This window comes from Somniosus microcephalus, chromosome 20 (assembly GCF_052327205.1).
Source record: "Somniosus microcephalus isolate GS21.2 chromosome 20, FLI_Smic_1.0, whole genome shotgun sequence".
Classification (NCBI taxonomy): domain Eukaryota; kingdom Metazoa; phylum Chordata; class Chondrichthyes; order Squaliformes; family Somniosidae; genus Somniosus; species Somniosus microcephalus.
The window spans coordinates 71,680,513-71,699,640 of NC_141006.1; the positions used below are offsets into that span (position 1 = coordinate 71,680,513).

The 19,128-nt window shown below is 39.3% G+C and overlaps 1 protein-coding gene across 2 annotated transcripts; it reads right to left on the reverse strand.

Annotated features, from left to right (window-relative positions):
• Nucleotides 1–1,149: 1,149 nt before the first annotated feature.
• On the reverse strand, nucleotides 1,150–18,127 carry srsf10b (serine and arginine rich splicing factor 10b). Of its 2 annotated transcripts, XM_085962971.1 has the most exons (6): nucleotides 17,977–18,127; nucleotides 14,005–14,109; nucleotides 4,761–4,864; nucleotides 3,125–3,296; nucleotides 2,972–3,031; nucleotides 1,150–2,321 (listed from the first exon to the last, which is right to left on the reverse strand). In XM_085962971.1, the coding sequence occupies exons 1-6, from the start codon at nucleotides 18,039–18,041 to the stop codon at nucleotides 2,093–2,095; spliced, it is 735 nt and encodes a 244-aa protein (XP_085819097.1). In that variant the 5' UTR covers nucleotides 18,042–18,127; the 3' UTR covers nucleotides 1,150–2,092. The 2 variants fall into 2 exon arrangements, with proteins under 2 accessions (XP_085819097.1, XP_085819098.1); XM_085962972.1 differs by lacking the exon at nucleotides 2,972–3,031 and having other exon boundaries at nucleotides 17,977–18,125.
• Between the last annotated feature and the right edge of the window lie 1,001 nt (nucleotides 18,128–19,128).

The window sequence follows — 19,128 nt, forward strand, 5'->3', positions numbered from 1 at the left end:
TTCTGCCCTGACCTTCGACTAGTAAAGACCTGTTAAAAGTTACTCTTGTGGTCTGTGTAGTAATTCTCATTATAACACACAGACTTAACACAAAGGGCACAGATTTAAGGTGATTGGCAAAAAGAGGTGACCCAAGGAACATTTTTTTTTAAACTACACAGCAAGTGGATTTAGAATGCACTGCCTGATGGGGTGGTGGATACAGATTCAATAGTAGCCTTAAGAAATGAGATAAAAAATTGCAAGGATATGGGGAAGGAGTTGGGCTGAACTGGATTGCTCTTCGAAAGAGCCACCGCAGACTCGATGGGCCAAATGACAGCCTCCCTGTGCTGTACTATTCTATGACCAAGTAGATACAAATATACAACGCTGCTATACCCTGTGGTGTCACTGCAGAGGGTTATGTCTGAAAAACGAAGAGAACATGTCCCTTTAAGAAAACAGATCTTGCAGATGCTTCATTAGACAGCTCAAGATTTATTTACAAGTATGAAGTTACAGTCAGCTATCATGAACAAAAAGGATGAGCATAACATCCACATCTGACCCAAAAAACTTAAATGAAATTAGGCAGATTTAATTGGTAACCTGTGCTAAGTCTGTAAAAGGGTTTATTTGCACTGCATATCTTACTATGAATTCTAAAGTTATGAAAAGCGTACCTTGTATTTGTCTTCTCACAAGTTCTTAGAGAAAGTAAAGTTACAGAATCTTGTCAATTCTTTGAGTCAAGGCAAGAAACAAATTGGGCCTTAAAACTAAGACAATCTGAACCGATCCTGGTTCAAGCAGTCAGACCCAAAACTGGTATGAATTAAGGTAACAAGTCTTGCCTAAAGAAAGTCACATAACCCCGATGTGATCTGAAAACTAGTACAGTTGATTAAGTTACTTACGTCAGATTACATACAATGTCATTCTTTTCCCGTTCTGCTTATCCAAATTCACGATGAGATGAATGGCTAAATAGGACTTCACTAGGGCCCCACATTCTTAATCTTCAGAATATACTATTGTTACTTGATGCAGTAAAAGCAAAGACTAGAATGGTCAATACTTGATTTCAAATGTCCCATTTTTCTAGTCATGCAACTTACACAACTTAACATTGTAAAGCTTAAACTGAAAACATTTCTACTGTAGATAAACTTTTACAAACAGCTTTTATTAAAAAGACTTGGTATAAAAATCCCTTTTTTTACAAGCTTCTACATGAAAGAAAATAAGTTTGATCACAATACTTCTGTTTTGAAAAACTTCCAATTTCCCCATCAGATACAAGTTCCTGCATTTCTCTTACAATAAAAATGCAGACAGTTTATCCAACAGCGTTAGCAAATTATATTGTTACAGCCAAGAATGAAAAGAAATATTCATGCAAAATACACAAATTAGTATTACAGGAAACATGCCAGACCACTGCATTGCATAAATGCACACATGAACAGAACATAAGGTTGTGGGCAGCAAAGTGCCAGTACTTCTGATTGTGCTTAAGGTGACGAGTTGGGTAAGTTGAGAATTTCTACAAATCGATTCTCCAAGCATCGAGTTTCAGGCAACGATTTGAAAGATGTAAAAACCCACATTTGTAGTTATGTTAATGAATACAGCACTGCATGGATGACATGTTCTTTGTTAACAGTAACCTTTACAAATTTTGAATTCACAAGAGTTTTGATTTGTACCAGCAGCTTTATTAATCTGGCAATTATTGAACAATTTAGTATTTTTTTGGACAATCAGTATAGAGGGCACTGCTTTATAAAAATTATACTAACAGTAACAGCTGTAGATCAAATATACTTTTCTAAATTTGCCTAAAAACAAAAGTGAACAAGTTGACTTTCAATGAACCAATGAGTAACATGTTAATGGGACTTATTAACTGGTCAATTTTAGTTACTGCATCATTCTGTTTAAAATCATGGCTGAAATCTTTCAAACACCATCAACAAATTAGTCTTGCACACCAAGGTTTCCTGTAGTCATAAAACAGTACCCACCTTCGCTTAACATCTACAAGACCCCAAAAAAGAAAAAGGAAAAAACACAAATGGAAGCTGCAAGTTGATGACCATCCATTGCTTCAGTCCTCGTGGTGACTATCAGACTTGTGGCCACTCAGTGACCTGGATTTCGATCTAGACCTGGATCTTGAATGGGAGCATGACCTTGACTGCGACCTTGTCTTGGAATCCTTTCTGGATGCGGATTTTGATCTGGATACGGACTTGGATTTCGATCTGGATCTTGACCTGGACCGAGACCTAGACCTGGATCTAGATCTGGAGTAAGAACGATTGCGACGTCTATGCCTAGAAATAATTAAAAAAATCAATGAGGTCATCAAGTAGAAAGATTGCATTCAAGTAAGAAAAACAGATCAATGTGCCAGTTTATAAACAGGTTTATCCCTCCACCTCATTTCATTCTGCTTTCCTACATCTTTGTGGCCTCTTGCAGCACTTCCAACACCTTAGCTCCTTGTCTATCTATTTATAAAGCCCATGCTTTTCAACAGCCTTATCAACTTGTTCTGCCACCTTCAAATCCTGTCAATAAACAATGCATCATACAAAATCTTAAGCATCAATATGGGAGATATGATGTCTAGATATCCATTTACCTACATAGCCTCAGTAACTACACTTCAAAAAGTAAATCAACATGCAAAATGCATTATAACATTCAAAATAGTGAGAAGGTACTACACCAATTCAATGCAAGATAGCCGGCATAAAGTAAGTCAAGCCTATCTTTTTAAAAATCCATCCTATGCTAGATACTCATCATCCGATGCTAGTTCACTACAATGTGAACAATCCTACATTGGGCACTATCTACACGTTAATAAATTCAGTTCTACACAACTTAGAAAAAAACCCAGAACACAGGCCTCAATTTTAGAAACTTCACTAATGCTTGTACATGCATGACAGCCAATGCGCAGCCGACACGCCCCTACCTGTCATTGAACGAGTTACTACGGCTGCGTCTACGCTTTCCACTTGATCTGCTCCGTGAACTGCACACAAAAAATACGCACAGAGTAAAGATCGGTGAAATAGATTGCACTGAATTTAGGACAAAGCGCAGTGCTTTTGCCAGAGTTACGCACTTTTTAGGGCTGTCAGACCTCCTGTGACTTCGCTCATACGAACGGCTTCTTGATCTCCTCCGGTCATAACTGCGACTCCTGGACCGTCTCCTCCGATCATAGTCATCGTAACGGTCATATCGAGGTGAACTTCGTGATGATCTTCGTTCCTTTGATTTCATCTGACCAGGCGCTGTAATTAAAAAAGACAAAAAAAATCAGAACACAATTCTAAAATTTCAACCTTTTACTGAATACAAAATTGTAACTTGGTTATCTAAAATTTAACACCAAAACGAGGCATTCCTTATTCCACAGATGTAAACATATATGGATTCAGAGTGGAGAGTGGGTTTTTTGTCTGTAAGCAAAACATTACAAGCAATACTATCAAGATGTGCAGAATATCTTGCCCTTCTCTACACCAACATGCTGGCATTCCCTGACTTCCAATTTCAAGCTCCACATGAAACAATTGGGAATACTGTACATGAAGCTTTAAAGTCAGCATGTATCTTGTCACTATGTAACCCACAATAACACACCCAACCTATTTCAGGAAGCATTCTTCCCCAATGTGGAAACTTCCATAGCAATGAACTGGTCAGGTGGGCAGAACAGCAGCAAATGGAATTCAATCCAGAGAACTGTGAGGTAATGCATTTGGGGAGGGCGAACAAGGCAAGGAAATACACAATAAACGGTAGGACACTGAAGTGTAGAGGAAGAAAGGGACCTTGGAGTGCAGGTCCACAGATCCCTGAAGGTAGCAGGCCAAGTAGATAAGGTGGTTAAGAAGGCATACGGAATACTTGTCAAGAGCAAGGAGGTTATGCGTGAACTGTATAAAACTAGTTAGGCCACAGCTAGAGTACTTTCTGCAGTTCTGGTCACCACATTACAGGAAAGGTGCGATTGCACTAGAGAGGGTACCAAGGAGATTTACGAGGATGTTGCCTGAACTGGAGAATTTTAGCTATGAGGAAAGATTGGACACGCTGAGCTTGTTTTCTCTGGAAGAGGAGGTGTATAAAATAATGAGGGGCCTAGATAGAGTGGATAGAAAGGACCTATTTCCCTTAACAGAGGAGTCAACAATCAGGGGGCATAGATTTAAAGTAATTGGTAGGCGGTTTAGAGAGGAGTTGAGGAGAACTTTTTTTCACCCAGTGGGTGGTGGGGGTCTGGAACTCACTGCCTGAAAGGGTGGTAGAGGCAGAAACCCTCATCATATTTTAAAAAGTACTTGGATGTGCACTTGAAGTGTCGTAACCTACAGGGCTACGGACCAAGAGCTGGAAAGTGGGATTAGGCTGGAGAGCTCTGTTGGCCGGCGTGGACACGATGGGCCGAAATGGCCTCCTTCAGTGTTGAATATTTCTATGATTCCATTCCAAAAATTGCAAATATTCAATAGTAAATTTGCTCAACTGTAAATGTCATGTTATTAAACCCCTTAATTGAAACAACTGTCAATGCCTATCTTAGTACAAATAGCAGCATGTTTGGATTTATTGGATGCAACAGTGCTGGTTTCTTTTACATTGGCAGAGATTATTGAACTAGGTTTTGGCAGTATTTAATGCATACAGCAACATACAAGACAGACAAATCATTGCCACGAGTGTAAAATTTCATTTAAATTGATTACACTTACTTTTTCGATCACCCTGGGCAAACTGGATCTCGATTTGACGGCCGCACACCCATTTCCGGTCCAGGTTGTGGAGTGCATCTTCTGCATCACGAACATCTTCAAACATGCTAAGCTGTTAAGGGGGCTTTTCACTTTCACAGGTTTCGAACAAATCCTACAATCTTCAATACACATTTTCAGCCACAACATTGTTTTGCCAAAACTTAGAAAATTTGTTCTTATATTAAATTGCACAAGATGCCAAAACTACATTATCCTGCACAGTTTACTTCTTACAAAAAAAAAATCTATGCTGTAAGTTTACTCATTTTACAAAGAATAAAATGTAACAAATAAGGGGTATTCCTTCAAATTTTCTATGGAATTTATATCTAAAAGATAAAATCAAAGCAGAACAGCAATATGGAAAATAATCTACAATATTACATCCTAATGCAAAATATTGTTAGGTTGTAGCTACCCCATCACCACATGAAATTAGTAGATCTATAAAATTATCTCTGGTCTGGTTTTAAAGTCTGCTCTCATTCATTAATAAATCATTTAGCAAAATGCTGCAAACTAAATTCAGTAGTAACGGGCAAATATATATTAGTGGAATATACATCAGGTCACGTTGCTAGTCAAAAACATCAAAATGGCATCAAGTGTTTCACTCCAGTAGGATATCTTCTACCTTGGAGAGGGAAGCACGAGTGATGTGCCACAAGAGTAGTCACATTGGAAAGGGCAAAGAAAAGGCCTGCTCACTGAGCAAACGCCTTCCCACAACATACAGGTGCTCACAGCATACAGGCATCCAATAATGAAGGTCAAGTCCTGCTTTAGTTCACTAAGACACCTTCTTGCAGCACCTAACTGATATAGGAGTGGCGAAGTAGCTTATAAGAAATGGAACTTGAATGAAAGTAATTGAGATCCCACAGGAATTCAAATTTGGGACTTTCTAAAAAAAAAAGGGATCGACTGACTGCAATTATCTTCAGAGAAGTGACAATGACGGAAAATAAGTGGAATCAATTGTAAGAGCATTCTAACCCTCTTATCTATTTCACACTTGTCATAGTCTCCTGTCAAGTCAACATAGCTGGAAAAGAAAAATGGTCCTAAAAACATTCCAAACATAAAACCAATTTTTGAAAAGAATGAATTTATCTGCAGCACTGAGACTAAGATTTACCAGTTAAACGTTTTAATACAGAACTGTATTACAGAAGGATCATTTAAGTTTGTAAAATCACAGTTAAAAAACATATATTTAAAGAGCGAATGAACTGTTTCACTACAGTAGGATACAATATCAGGACATTGCTGGTTACCTTAAATTTGGCTGTCAACTTGACCTTGCACCGCCAGCTTGACCTTTAACTCTTTAAGTGCTTGCCAGAAGGACTTGACATGAGGCGCTGGCCCAAATAAGACACTTGGCTTTGACTTTGACAAAACAACCTTTTTTCCAATTGCAGACAAATCGAAGCCTTGACTTTTTCCCTCTTCAAGCTTTAATCTTTTTCACCCTCCCTCTCTTTTCTTCAAGCCTGATCCTTAAGAGGTCTTTGGCTTGTCTGCTTGTCTTATGCTTGGATTCTATCTAAAAGGCTCTTTCATACTTTCTTTGTGGGTTCGCCAGTTACAGCGGATTGCTTTATATTTTCTGAGGCAACAACAACAAAAAAGTTATGTCAGGGGATGGGTATAAAAAGACAAACATGCAGGGTTTGAAATCACTTTTTTGACTACCACCAAAATTAGCCAAAAAAGACACCAGCAAGTATATTTTACAAACAGCTAAAAGTTATCTGTCACATTTTCTATTACTTATCTGAACTTTTGGTTAGATAAGAAATATATACCTTACAGAATATAAAGAGAAAAAAAATGTTAGAAAAGCAACACTGGGGTGCACATGAACCCAGAACCAGCAGTTCCCTGCAGCAACCATCTCACCCAATAGCACATTAGCTACACAAATCAGTGCAGTTTGATTGTTTACATTATATATAAACATATTGGCACTTCTAGTTTATTCAGTAAGCTTCCTAGTCCTGCTAAAATGTATTCATAACTGGAATATTAATTTAGAGCACACTAACTTTAATGTGGATGCATTATTTCAATACTCAAGTTATATCAAATGAACACTTTTAATTGGCTGTACTTTGGTGGCTAACCCAACAATACTTACCACACAAACCACATTCAGTTATGTAACAGGGCATACAATTCTCAAGTTACTTCCTTGATAATATTAAAATTAAACTTTGTTTTCATACAAAGGTATAACATTTTTACTCATCAGAATCTGGTGTTCTCACTTCAATTTAAGTTTTAATAGCCAGGCCATAAAATCTTTACTAAAAATGAAAATTATTCATTAAAAGATCAGGTGACCTTCACTGACCTGAAGTTCTGTTGCACACGGGACCTGCATTTTTCTCAATTACATTGCTACAATAGTCATTCTTGGACAGATATTCAGTATCTTTACATTTTGATTGTCGCTAGAACTTGAGTAAATTATATACAATTTAGGGGAAGGAGGAAGCAGAGTATTTGCTCAAATTTTCAGAAACAAGCATTCAGAGTTCATAGGAATGGAGTGTGTAAAGATAGAAAACCAAAATAATCTTTAATTGACTTAAATTTGTGTGGATTGCACAGGATCAGAACTTCAAATTTAAATCACACTAGTAAGAAATTGCTGAAACGTTTAATTTGAATTTAAGATTTGTCATGTGCAACCCTGAACATTTTAACAGCCAATCTTCATCACAATATAATTATTCCAGAAGAAATATGCATCAGTTCAGTTTTAGATTCTTTGAAGAACCATAATGCAAGAATAAAACTCTCATCACAGTACAATCTACTGCCATTTCAGTTTTTGTGCTTAAAAAACATCGAATTATCCAATAATCTGAATGTAAATTTAAAAAGCAGGAATTTAGAGATAAAAATTGAATTTTCATAATTGAAATTAAAAGTATATAGTTATAGAAAAAGGAGTCTGCATTGCCTATTTTACATTTGCAGCTAATCAATCTCCATCTACTGCACACAACAAATATTTATGAGCATGAAAACGTCATCAGGCAGCAAGTTCAAAAAATTGCTGCTTTTAAATGACTTCGACTTAAAGCCGAACTTTAAATTACAGTTTAAATCTTATTCAGATTTGGATTAATTTTTTTAAAAAGTTAAAATGAATGGTTCAGACAGCACTTATCCAATAATTCGGATTCAAATGTGTAGGGGTATGAATTCTGTGGGGAAAAAATTACTCTACGTCAATCTGCACATTCATGCCAGTTTATCCTAAAAAAGGACTTGCCAGATGAAGTTCTTCCAATTTAAAAAAAATCACTTATTAGTAGGGACACATAGCTTTACTTCAGATATACAGGGATATAGGAGCTCAAGAATTTCTTTAATCCAGAAAGTTCCGTTTCAAGTCAATATAACAACACAAAACAGTAGACTAATGCATGTAACACTTGTATGTGTCATGGGGAGCACAGGTATTCACTATTGGTGCACAGCAATTAATCTCATGTGAAAGGATAGATGCACAGAGCTCTTTCCTGGGCAGCAGAATTGAAGTTTCAGTCAGGCATCCTAAACAGGCTGTAATTACTGATTTCGGACCAGTAGCTACAGTCTAATGTACTCTTTGATCATCCACAACTAACTTCAGAATTATATACCAGACCCTTTTAAATCTTACACAGGATTGACAATGACTGCAAAATACCTAAAGGTGCCAAAAGGAAATAAAACTGTTGCAGGCTAACATAACTGTTTGTTATTTCTTGAGATTTGGTTACCTAACTGCCTCAAAAGGGATTACTTTCCCTTCCAAAGGAAAACCATCCTTTAAACTGGACCTGTCCTCCTGAACTAGCTACGCCCCTAGCCAAGCCGTTCCAGTACAACTACAACACTGGTATCTACCAATATGGAAAAATACCCAGCTATATCCTGTCCACAAAAAACAGGCCAAGTCCAAGTCGGCCAATTAATGCCCAATCAACATAGTGCCAATTTTCTGAAAAGCAATGGAAGGAGTCAGCAACAGCACCATCAAGTGGCAATTACTCAGCAATAACCTGCTCACTAATGCTCAGTTTGGATTCCACCAGGGCCACTCAGCTCCAGACCTCATTACAGCCTTGGTTCAAACATGGACATGAACTGAATTCTAATATGACATTAAGGCAGCATTCGAGTGAGTGGTACCAAGGAGACTTGTAAAATTGAAGTCAATGGGATAAGGAGGAAATTCTTCAGAGGTTAGCGTCATATGTGGCACAAAGGAAGATGGTTATAGTTGTTGGAGGCCAGTCATCTAAGCCCCAGGGCATCGCTGCAGGAGTTCCTTAGGGCCGTGTCTTAGGCCCAACCATCTTAAGCTGTTATATCATTGACCTTCCCTCCAGCACGTCAGAAGTGGGGCTCTTCACTGACTCTTTACAATCTATATTAACGATTTGGAGGAGGGGACCGAGTGTAACATATCAAAGTTTGCAGATGATACTAAGATGGGAGGGAAAGTAGTGAGTGAGGACATAAAAAACCTGCAAAGGGACATAGACAGGCTAAGTAAGTGGGCAGAGATTTGGCAGATGGAATACAATACTGGAAAGTGTGAGGTTATGCACTTTGGCAGGAAAAATCATAGAGCAAGTTATTATCTTAATGGCAAGAAACTGGAAAGTACTGTAGTACAAAGGGATCTGGGGGGTCCTGGTGCACAAAACTCAAAAAGTTAGTATGCAGGTGCAGCAAGTGATCAAGAAGGCCAATGGAATGTTGGCTTTTATTGCTAGGGGGATAGAATATAAAAACAGGGAGGTATTGCTGCAGTTGTACAAGGTATTGGTGAGACCGCACCTGGAATACTGCATACAGTTTTGGTGTCCATACTTAAGAAAAGACATACTTGCTCTCGAGTCAGTACAAAGAAGGTTCACTCGGTTAATCCCGGGGATGAGAGGGTGGTCATATGAGGAGAGGTTGAGTAGATTGGGACTCTACTCATTGGAGTTCAGAAGAATGAGGGGCGATCTTATTGAAACATATACGATTGTGAAGGGGCTTGACCGGGTGGATGCGGTGAGGATGTTCCCAATGATGGGTGAAACTAGAACTAGGGGGCATAATCTTACAATAAGGGGCTGCTCTTTCAAAACTGAGATGAGGAGAAACTTCTTCACTCAGAGGGTGGTAGGTTTGTGGAATTTGCTGCCCCTGGAAGCTACATCATTAAATAAATTTAAAACAAATAGTTTCCTAGAAGTAAAGGGAATTAAGGGTTACGGGGAGCGGGCAGGAAATTGGACACGAGTCTAGGTTCGGAATGGTCATGGCCCTGTGGGTAGTGGCATGGGCCCAGGGGCCGTGTAGTCTGGTTCTGCTCCTACTTGTGTTCGATTTCAGGAGATGGTTTTATTCCTGTTCCTGGCTGGGGTGGAGATCATCTTTACAGAAGGTAAGTACTGTAGAAAATATAGGGACAGAGTGATCTCCTGGACGAGTTTCGATTGGCTAGATGGGTCGGAGAGGAATTTCACAGATTTTTTCTCCCAAATTGGCCATTGGGTTTTTTTATCTGGTTTTTCGCCTCTCCCGGGAGATCACATGGGTTCGGGTGGATGGAGAGTGATAGAAGATTTGAGGTTAGGATCAGATCAGCCATGATCTTATTGAATGGTGGAGCAGGCTCGAGGGGCTGATTGGCCTACTCCTGCTCCTATTTCTATGTTCTTATTGCAGTCTGCAGCTCCATTTGCAATTCCTCAGATAGTGAAGCAGTCCATGACCAAATGTAGCAACACCTGGACAACAGCCAGATTTGGGCTGAAGTGGCAAGTAACATTTGCACATGTGCCAGGCAATGACCATCTCCAATATGACAGAACTTAACCAATCGCATTACAATCGCCAGATTCCCCCCCCATCAACATCCTAGGGGTCACCATGGACCAGAAGCTCAACTGCATCGGTCACATAAATGCCGTGGCTCCGAGATTGGATATTCTGCAACTCCTCAAATCCTCTACCACCTACAAGGAATGAGTCAGCGAGTTTGATGCCATGCTCTCCACTTGCCTGGGTGCAGCTGCAACACAAGAAGCTCGACATCATTCAGGAGAGAACAGTCTGCTTGATTGGCACATCACTGACTAGCCTAAACATCCATCATCTCCACCACTGGCTGCAGTGTGTACCATCTACAGGATGCACTGCAGAAACTCGTCACGGTTTCTTCGCCAGCACCCCCTCCCCCCAAACCCACAACCTTCACCACCTAGAAGGTCAAGGGCAGCAGGTGCATGGGAACACCATCTCCAAGGTCACACACCTGTGTGACTTGGACATACATCGCCATTGCTTCATCATTACTGGGTCAATTAAGTGGAGTGGCAAACCTGGATTACAAGTGTTCAGGGATTCCCTGGACCTTGACCTCAATTTAAATGTTCAGAGAGTAGAAATTTTTCCCACCCCCCACATTCTAAAAATTTAAACTTCTAAATGCTAGGAGAATGCTGTGTGCATGCACATAACCAGCCAAGTGTGGCCTATTGTCAGATGAACTCCACAAAGCTTCTATTAAAGCTAATTGGGCTAAATTCACTGCTTTACTGCAGGTTTTGCAATGATTTGACAAATTTATGTCAAATCAATGAAAGGTCTACGACTTAACCAACCACTATACTGGTTCAGTAATAGATGTACAATTTTCCCTCAAAAGGCTGAAGGTTGTTAATTCCTATGTATACACCTGACAGCAGTCACATGGTGTTAGTTCCAATCCTTTCTAATCAATTGGTAACTTAACATTAAGCGAACAGTGCCACCTTCAGTTTTAATACTGTTAGAACCGTGAGATCACTCCGCATTTTTAATACATTAGCTAATAGAGGGCATATAGATGCTAGTCCTGCTTTCTTGCACAGCCAGAAAAGTAAAGCTGCTTTTAATTCAGATTTCAGCATCCAAGTGCCAATTCCTGATATTTATGCCGCTAAATCCAGCACCCTTTTCCTGGCAGCTGACTTATCAAACCCAGAAATGTTTGGGTCTACAAACCGGTCACCGAGAAAAGGGAGAGGTATTAAGTAACATGAATGCGAGGGACCAGTCTCCCAGAATCCTAATTGAAACAGCAACAAGAAAAAGAAAATATTGGCTGCATTTGCTAAGCCCAGCAGCGATTTTTTTTACTGGGTCTTCCCAAGTGTTGACCAAGGGAAATGGGCACACTTACTTTGGTGTACTTTTCCAAATGCATGAGGTACATGCATTTGGATCTGTACTACCTCAGCACATTTCTAATGAGGAAATTCAATTTACTTTTTTTCTTTGCTTCTGATAACATAGGATTTCTATTAAGCAACTTTCATGCTGACAAAATGTGTAAATTCCAGGTACTTCAAGGTGCTCTTAATAATAAAGCTGCTTATGGGCTGCAAGGTGAACAAACGCAGCACTGCTACACATTTTAAACATTTAGTATTCAAGCTACTGCTACAATACAGTGAATTTTAAAAGCAAAATATGATCAGCTGAAATTTAAACAATGCTGGTGATTCAGACCATTAATTTGACTTTTTTTTTAAGGGCACAAAACAGCAACTTGTATTAAGACTTTGATCAAGCAGCCAAAAACATTTAAAACTTGTATGGTCACTTAGCACATGGCCTCTTGTTTGTGCATTGAAGCACTTTAAAAACTAGGTCAAAGTGGTGGTAACAGAGCCAAGGAAGATTTTTTTTTAACCAATCTTTATAAAAACTTACTTTAAAAAAAATATTAATCTCTATGTTCTTATGTATGCCCCACTCAACAAACATTGCCATCAAATTATTTAGTTGCAAAAAAGACACTGGGGTGGTTGGATATATCCTGCAAAAGGATGCAGTATGTACATTACTAAATGTTTCCCATCTACATTATAATTAAATGCATCAATGACATTGGAATATCAAACTATTGTGTGTAAACTTTCTCCATTTAAGTTTCAGGCTAACCAGTCTGTGGAAAGTGGGACATGGAAAATGAACTCTGTTGCTGCAGTACAGCACCTAACCTCATTTTTTAAGCAGCTGGTATTATATTACATTGCTATAAGTGTGTGCTACCCAGCTAAGCAAGTTTTCTGCCAGTATTCACACGCTAACAGTCTTTGTATTAGCCCCAATACTGCTTCCTTCCCCTTATTTCAACACTGGAATTACTCCACATTTCAGCATGAACTATAATCTGGTTATTCTCAAAAAGCTTCCAAGTTTACCGGAAATTAAGTCACCATAACTGGCACGATTCGGTGCTTTTCATTTTTGATATATGCCAAGACCACGGTACAGTCCCCACCACTTAAAACGCCCACGTTTAAAACGGGAAGGCACTTATATCGTCAAAAAAGCGATAACCATTATCCATTTGCATTAACGTCAATCTTAAGTGCTACGTTTATTTCGGGCAGAAACAACTGTATTAAGGGTCTCTAACAATATAATGAATTGTTATCTTTTGTTTTACACTGATCATTGTGGAATTTTATTACAATTAAACTCATATCAAATTAAATTAGGTGGATTCTGTGAATTACAGGACTGAAATTTAACCGGTCTCCTGGTTTCCACATTAGAATTAGTTTAGAGTCAATTTCTCTAGACGGAGTAATTTAGGTTCTATTGCTCTGGGCAGTTGTTGGCCAAAGAACAGACGTGATGAGGGCTGATGGGGGTTATAGAACTGGAAGCAATCCTGGACTGAGCACTTGCCCATGTTATACACAAGCAAGAAATCGGATTAGAGTGGATTGCTGTTCCTGTGCTACAATATCAATGCTTCTATGAAATTGACCGAATGTACAGATTTTTTGTCAGATTATCACCAATAAAAACCTCAATGCCTTTTCTTTATCTCCCCTGCGATGAGAGAGAGTAAAAGAAGAAAACGGAGGATTTTTATATCCATAAATACCAGCCATCACGTATAGCGGCATATCGCGTTTGTACGAACGCAACCTTTATAAGCGGTGGGGACTGTATATAGCAATGTACACATGCCCCTGGCATTCTCTCAAATATAACCCTGCCCCCCACCCCCAAACCAGCAATTTCCAAAGCAACAGAGCTATATAGAACCAGAATGAACTTGACATTCAAATGCATCAAACTGTGAAAAGACCTTTAGTATCTCTGCTTCACTTGTTTAGAACTGAAGAAAGGATATTGTATATATGCAAATCCTCTTGGACGTCGAGTGTAGAAGTCAAGGGGAACGTAAACATCTACTATTGGGCCATAGCGACCAAACTCACGACGTAAATCCTCAGGCCTAAAGTACCATAAAAACGATACAGGTGATTTGTAATATGAATTGCCCATTGTGCATGTGCTGAAGAGTCCAAAAACTCAATCGACATTAAACCATCTGAAAAGGAGATTCTATCACCGTCTAAAGATTTTGCTTTGGAACATCAAATCAACTTGTAAACTGTCTACAGGATGGCAGGAATAGGATCAGTCAAGTTGCTAGTATTCAGGTGAGCAAAAAGGCCAAACACATCCCATTTTAAAAAGTGGAATTATTTACTGCTGCCTCAATTTTTATAAATTGCATATAGATTTAGGGTTCTTAAGCTTTTACTAATTCCCTCAATCATTTTAATGTTATTTCAAATAAATATTAATTGATTTCCATCTGAATATTGACTTTGTCAATCAGTGCAATTTTTAAGTCAAAAGATTCGGCTCTATGTGCCTCTTTGAACTAAATGTGAAGATGCATCCAATGTAATCTACATAATGTTCTCACATCTCCTCTCCAGTACATCAATAAGCAAGATCACACAGTTGATGCTTTCTAGCCACTCAGTTCTTGCTGTCCCTCCTGGAATTTCCAGCCTGTCCACAGTTTACTATCTTGTATCATTGATGTTTGCATCTGATGTTATTTTATATTGAACTAAATTAGATAAGATTAATTGCTATAACCCAAATTATGTTGTTTTTTTTAAAAAGTGTAAATATATATATAATTTTCCTGGTCACTTCTCATTGTCCTGGCCTCTTTGACCTGTCTCCATCCTTGTCCTGACCAATTTCCCATTTCTGATGCAGCTAAGCAGCCTCCAGCACCAGTTCCATCTAATTCAAATCAAATGTCCCCAAATTTGACTCGAGTTTGAATCATCCATTGATCCGCGTACTTTATTTTTTACAAGAACCATTTAAAAACGATAGTTATGCAAAAAAATAAATTTAACTTAGTTATAGCTTTATTTTTGTCTAATTTAGTTCAATTTATTAGAAAAAAAGCAGTGACACCTTATAATCAACAAAAGAAAATGAGCTTTGAGCTTAACTTCGAATTATCCCCATCTCCACATAAAAAAATTACACTTTTTTTTTTAAACTGGCATTTTAAAAACTCATTGTACTATCAAAGGGTTGGCAATAATATTTCACAATTATGTGATAACTGGGTTATGTTGAACATTTATCTGCAAGGCCGACGCACTCATTATCCAGGCTCTTTGGAGATGGGATCTAATATTTGTGCGTATTATAAATACTCCAGCTAACAATGCGCTTATGCTCTGAACATACCAGACAACTCTGATTTGAACTTAATTTTCACCCAGCACAATAATTCAAATCTTTACAAAGCATTTGTGCATTTTTAAGAGAAGCACACAACACATTCAATCAGATGCTTTGATGCTATTTCATTAATCATATAGGAACATTAGGACATGAAGATTTTCATTTTTTTCTTTTACTCTCCTTCAATCATCTAGATTCAAAAAAATGAAATAACACATTAACTAATGAACTTCAATAACCATCTATATGTGCTCACTACTAGCTGCAAATGTATATTGAAATATTAAATGGCATCATAATTCAGTTTTTAAGCGTGCTGTTCCCCCTCCCCAAGATAAATCAATATTTGAAAGGGTTCCCACAATGACTCAGTGGGAAAATATAGCACAGTGCAGTACTGCACCTAAAAACAAGGTTTAGGTTCAATCTTTTCTCTGTATTGGGGTACCAAATATCAGCTGGACAACTTCAGGCACACAACTGGCATGCTTCCGACTAGGGTTTCGCTCCAATCACCATCCATAGCTATCCTAATAGACATGATGTGGAGATGCCGGTGTTGGACTGGGGTGGACAAATGTGAGAAGTCACACAACACCAGGTTATAGTCCAACAGCTTTATTTGAAATCACAAGAAGTCTTCACCTGACGAAGGAGCAGCGCTGCAAAAGCTTGTGATTTCAAATAAAGCTGTTGGGACTATAACCTGGTGTTGTGTGACTTCTCACATTTATCCTACTAGAGAATGTAGGTGCATGTGTCAACTAAATACAGGGCTGGCTCAACTGTGATGTCCCCACAGAATTAAACAGTCCACCAATACTCCTGTTACTGTACTCCAACCTGAATATCCTCAGGAAAGGACAGGCAACACCCAAGTTAAAATATACTTAACAGATCAGACATAACGGATTGATTTTACCTATCAAATATGAAGCCTCAATCAGAAAAATAAAAGCATTAAAAACAAAGCATTAACTGGACAGAAAAGCACACTATATGGAGCAGAAGGAACATGCAAAAAGCCTAGCCTATTTGGATTTTTATTTGTGCAATTAAACAGTTCAAGTGGTGGCACTGGGCTACAGAGAATTACTTGAAGACAAGTTAGAACGCATAGAACAGTTACAAATTGCTGTAAAAGCAGTACAACCTCAGTTTCTGGTAATTATTATTTAGCTTATGCAGAGTTTCCATTCTATCTTAAAAATGTTTTTCCAACTTGTAAGCTTTTACAAAAAAATTATTTCTGTTACTTGGATAATTTAAAGGTGCATAGCTTCAGGTTCCAAATGTATCTAGATAATTTAAGCTATGGTTTGCAAAACTTTATAGGCTCTTGCTTCTAACCCAGTAGTTATTGATACATGCTTTTCTTTTGGGACAATTAACTAAAACTAGTTCACAGGGTTTCATTTGAACATTGACATTTCTAAAAATCTAACCAATTTCTATTTTTGTTGAACACTAGATCCAGGTCTCAATAACAGATGGATACATCTTTAACAAGATGGTTAAGTAAGTTTTAATTTTTAAAAGAATGCCAACATTTTTTTAAATACAAAATTGCATTTGCTCCCTCCCCATGGGCTGTGATACCTTGTGCAAATTTATTAAACGCCACTGCAACAAATTTCTAATAAAAATCAATTATGATTACTCAATCGCACTCAAATTTACTCCACTAAAAAAGAGGTAAAATACCTTAAGAGTGCTGTTTATTTTCAAAGTGTATGAATGTTGTAAAACATCACAATTCAAGTAGTCACAAGAGGCTTTTGAAACTCGTTGTAGAGATGAATTATATTCTCAAATTAATGTCAATAACCAGCTACATTTGCAAGAACATACTTTATTGTACTACAAACTCAATTCTAAACCAAATATTTTGAAAGGTAACTATCTATTTTAAGTAGACATCACAAGATTAAATTCAAAGGCTAACTTGAAATGCATTAGACTGCACTCTTATATAAAATTCCTTAGGTACTCTCTTCATCTACCTTCCAAAGGAATGCTTTTCAATGGGCCTTTTACCAAAATCTAATGCACCCTTTGCAAGCATATATTTATTTAGACTATTTTTTTTTTTTTTATAAACGTCTACAACTTTTTTTGTGTTCCATTGCTCCCAGCCGCCACAAAAGAAAGGTGCAATGAAGTTTTCAGAAAAGCGCGGTTTAGCACTCGGAAACAAACACGATCCCTGGCGCCTATTTAAAAACCTTCAGCAGCCTTCCTTGACCGAATCTCTCGATTTAAAAAAAAAGAGAAAAAGCAGAAACGATTCCTCAACTAACTTGGGATGGTTTCCTCTCCCCCCCTCCCCCTTCCAGTAAGCTGCAGGAATTATTTTTTTAAATTTGCAAAGGATTGCAGCCCGCGCTGCTTGCACTGGTGTGTGTGTGTGTGTGTGTGTGTGGTGAAAGGCCTCAAGAACGCGGCGGCCTCCATTTTGCAGATCACGGGAGGTGAGGAAAGCCTGAGGCGAGAGGAAAAACCCGAGGCCCCAGCAACCCGCGGCTTTTCCGAGCCGATAATCACCCACCCCCTCCGGTTCGACTCGACTGACGCACTTCGAAGGCCGATTCCTCACCTGGTGCAGTCGCCCACATTCCTGACGAAAAGCGAGCTGTTGGGCGGACGGGCGTACCGTGACATGGCGGCAACAGCACCGAGCGGAGAATGGAATAAAAGAGAGAGAGAGGGCGCACGCGCGCGGGAGGCTGCTGCAGCCAGAAAGCGGCCACTGCGCAGGCGCACCGCGTGGAAACCCGCTTGAATTCGCGTCACAATGGCACGCCGACCAATGGCTGCGCTCCGCCGCGCCGCCATCTTGGTACAGGCGGCGAGCCCGGCCGCCATTTTGCTCGCCCGCCCGCCCGCCACCACGCCGCAGCCGCCCGGTGAATAAAGAAAAAACTCGCGCGCGTTTAGCACAGCTCCTTTCACGGCCAACCCGGACGTCCCAAAGCCCTTTACAGCCAATTAAGTACTCTTTTTTTGTTTTGGGGAAACGTAGTCGCTTTTGGTAATGTAGGAAATGCGGAAGCCAACCGGCGCGCACAGCAAGCTCCCACAAACAGCAATGTGATAATGACTGGATAATCTGGGTTTTTCTTGCTGTGTATATTTGGCTGGGGATAACTCCGCTGCTTTTTTTTCGAAATAGTGCCACTGGATCTTTTAAGTCCACCTGAGAGGGACCTCGGTTTAACGTCACATCCGAAAGACGGCACCTCCGACAGTGCAGCACTCCACTGGAGTGTTCATAGAAACAGAAGATAGGAGCAGGAGTAGGCCATTCGGCCCCTCGAGCCTGTTCCGCCATTCAATGAGATCGTGGCTGATCATCTAAATTCAGTACCCTGTCCCTGCCTTCTCCCCATATCCCTTGATCCCTTTAGCCTTAAGAAATATATCTAATTCCTTCTTGAATATATTGAATGAATTGGCCTCAACTGCCCTGTGTGGCAGTGAATTCCACAGGTTCACTCTCTGGGTGAAGAAATTCCTCCTCATCTCAGTCCTAAATGGCTTACCCCTTATCCTTAGACTGTGACCCCTGGTTCTCGACTCCCCGGCCATCGGGAACATCCTTCCTGCATCTAGTCTGTCTAGTCTTGTTAGAATTTTATAAGTTTCAATGAGATCCCCTCTCATTCTTCTAAACTCCAGCGAGTATAAGCCCAGTCGACCCAATCTCTCCTCATACGTCATTCCTGCCATCCGTGGTATCAGTCTGATG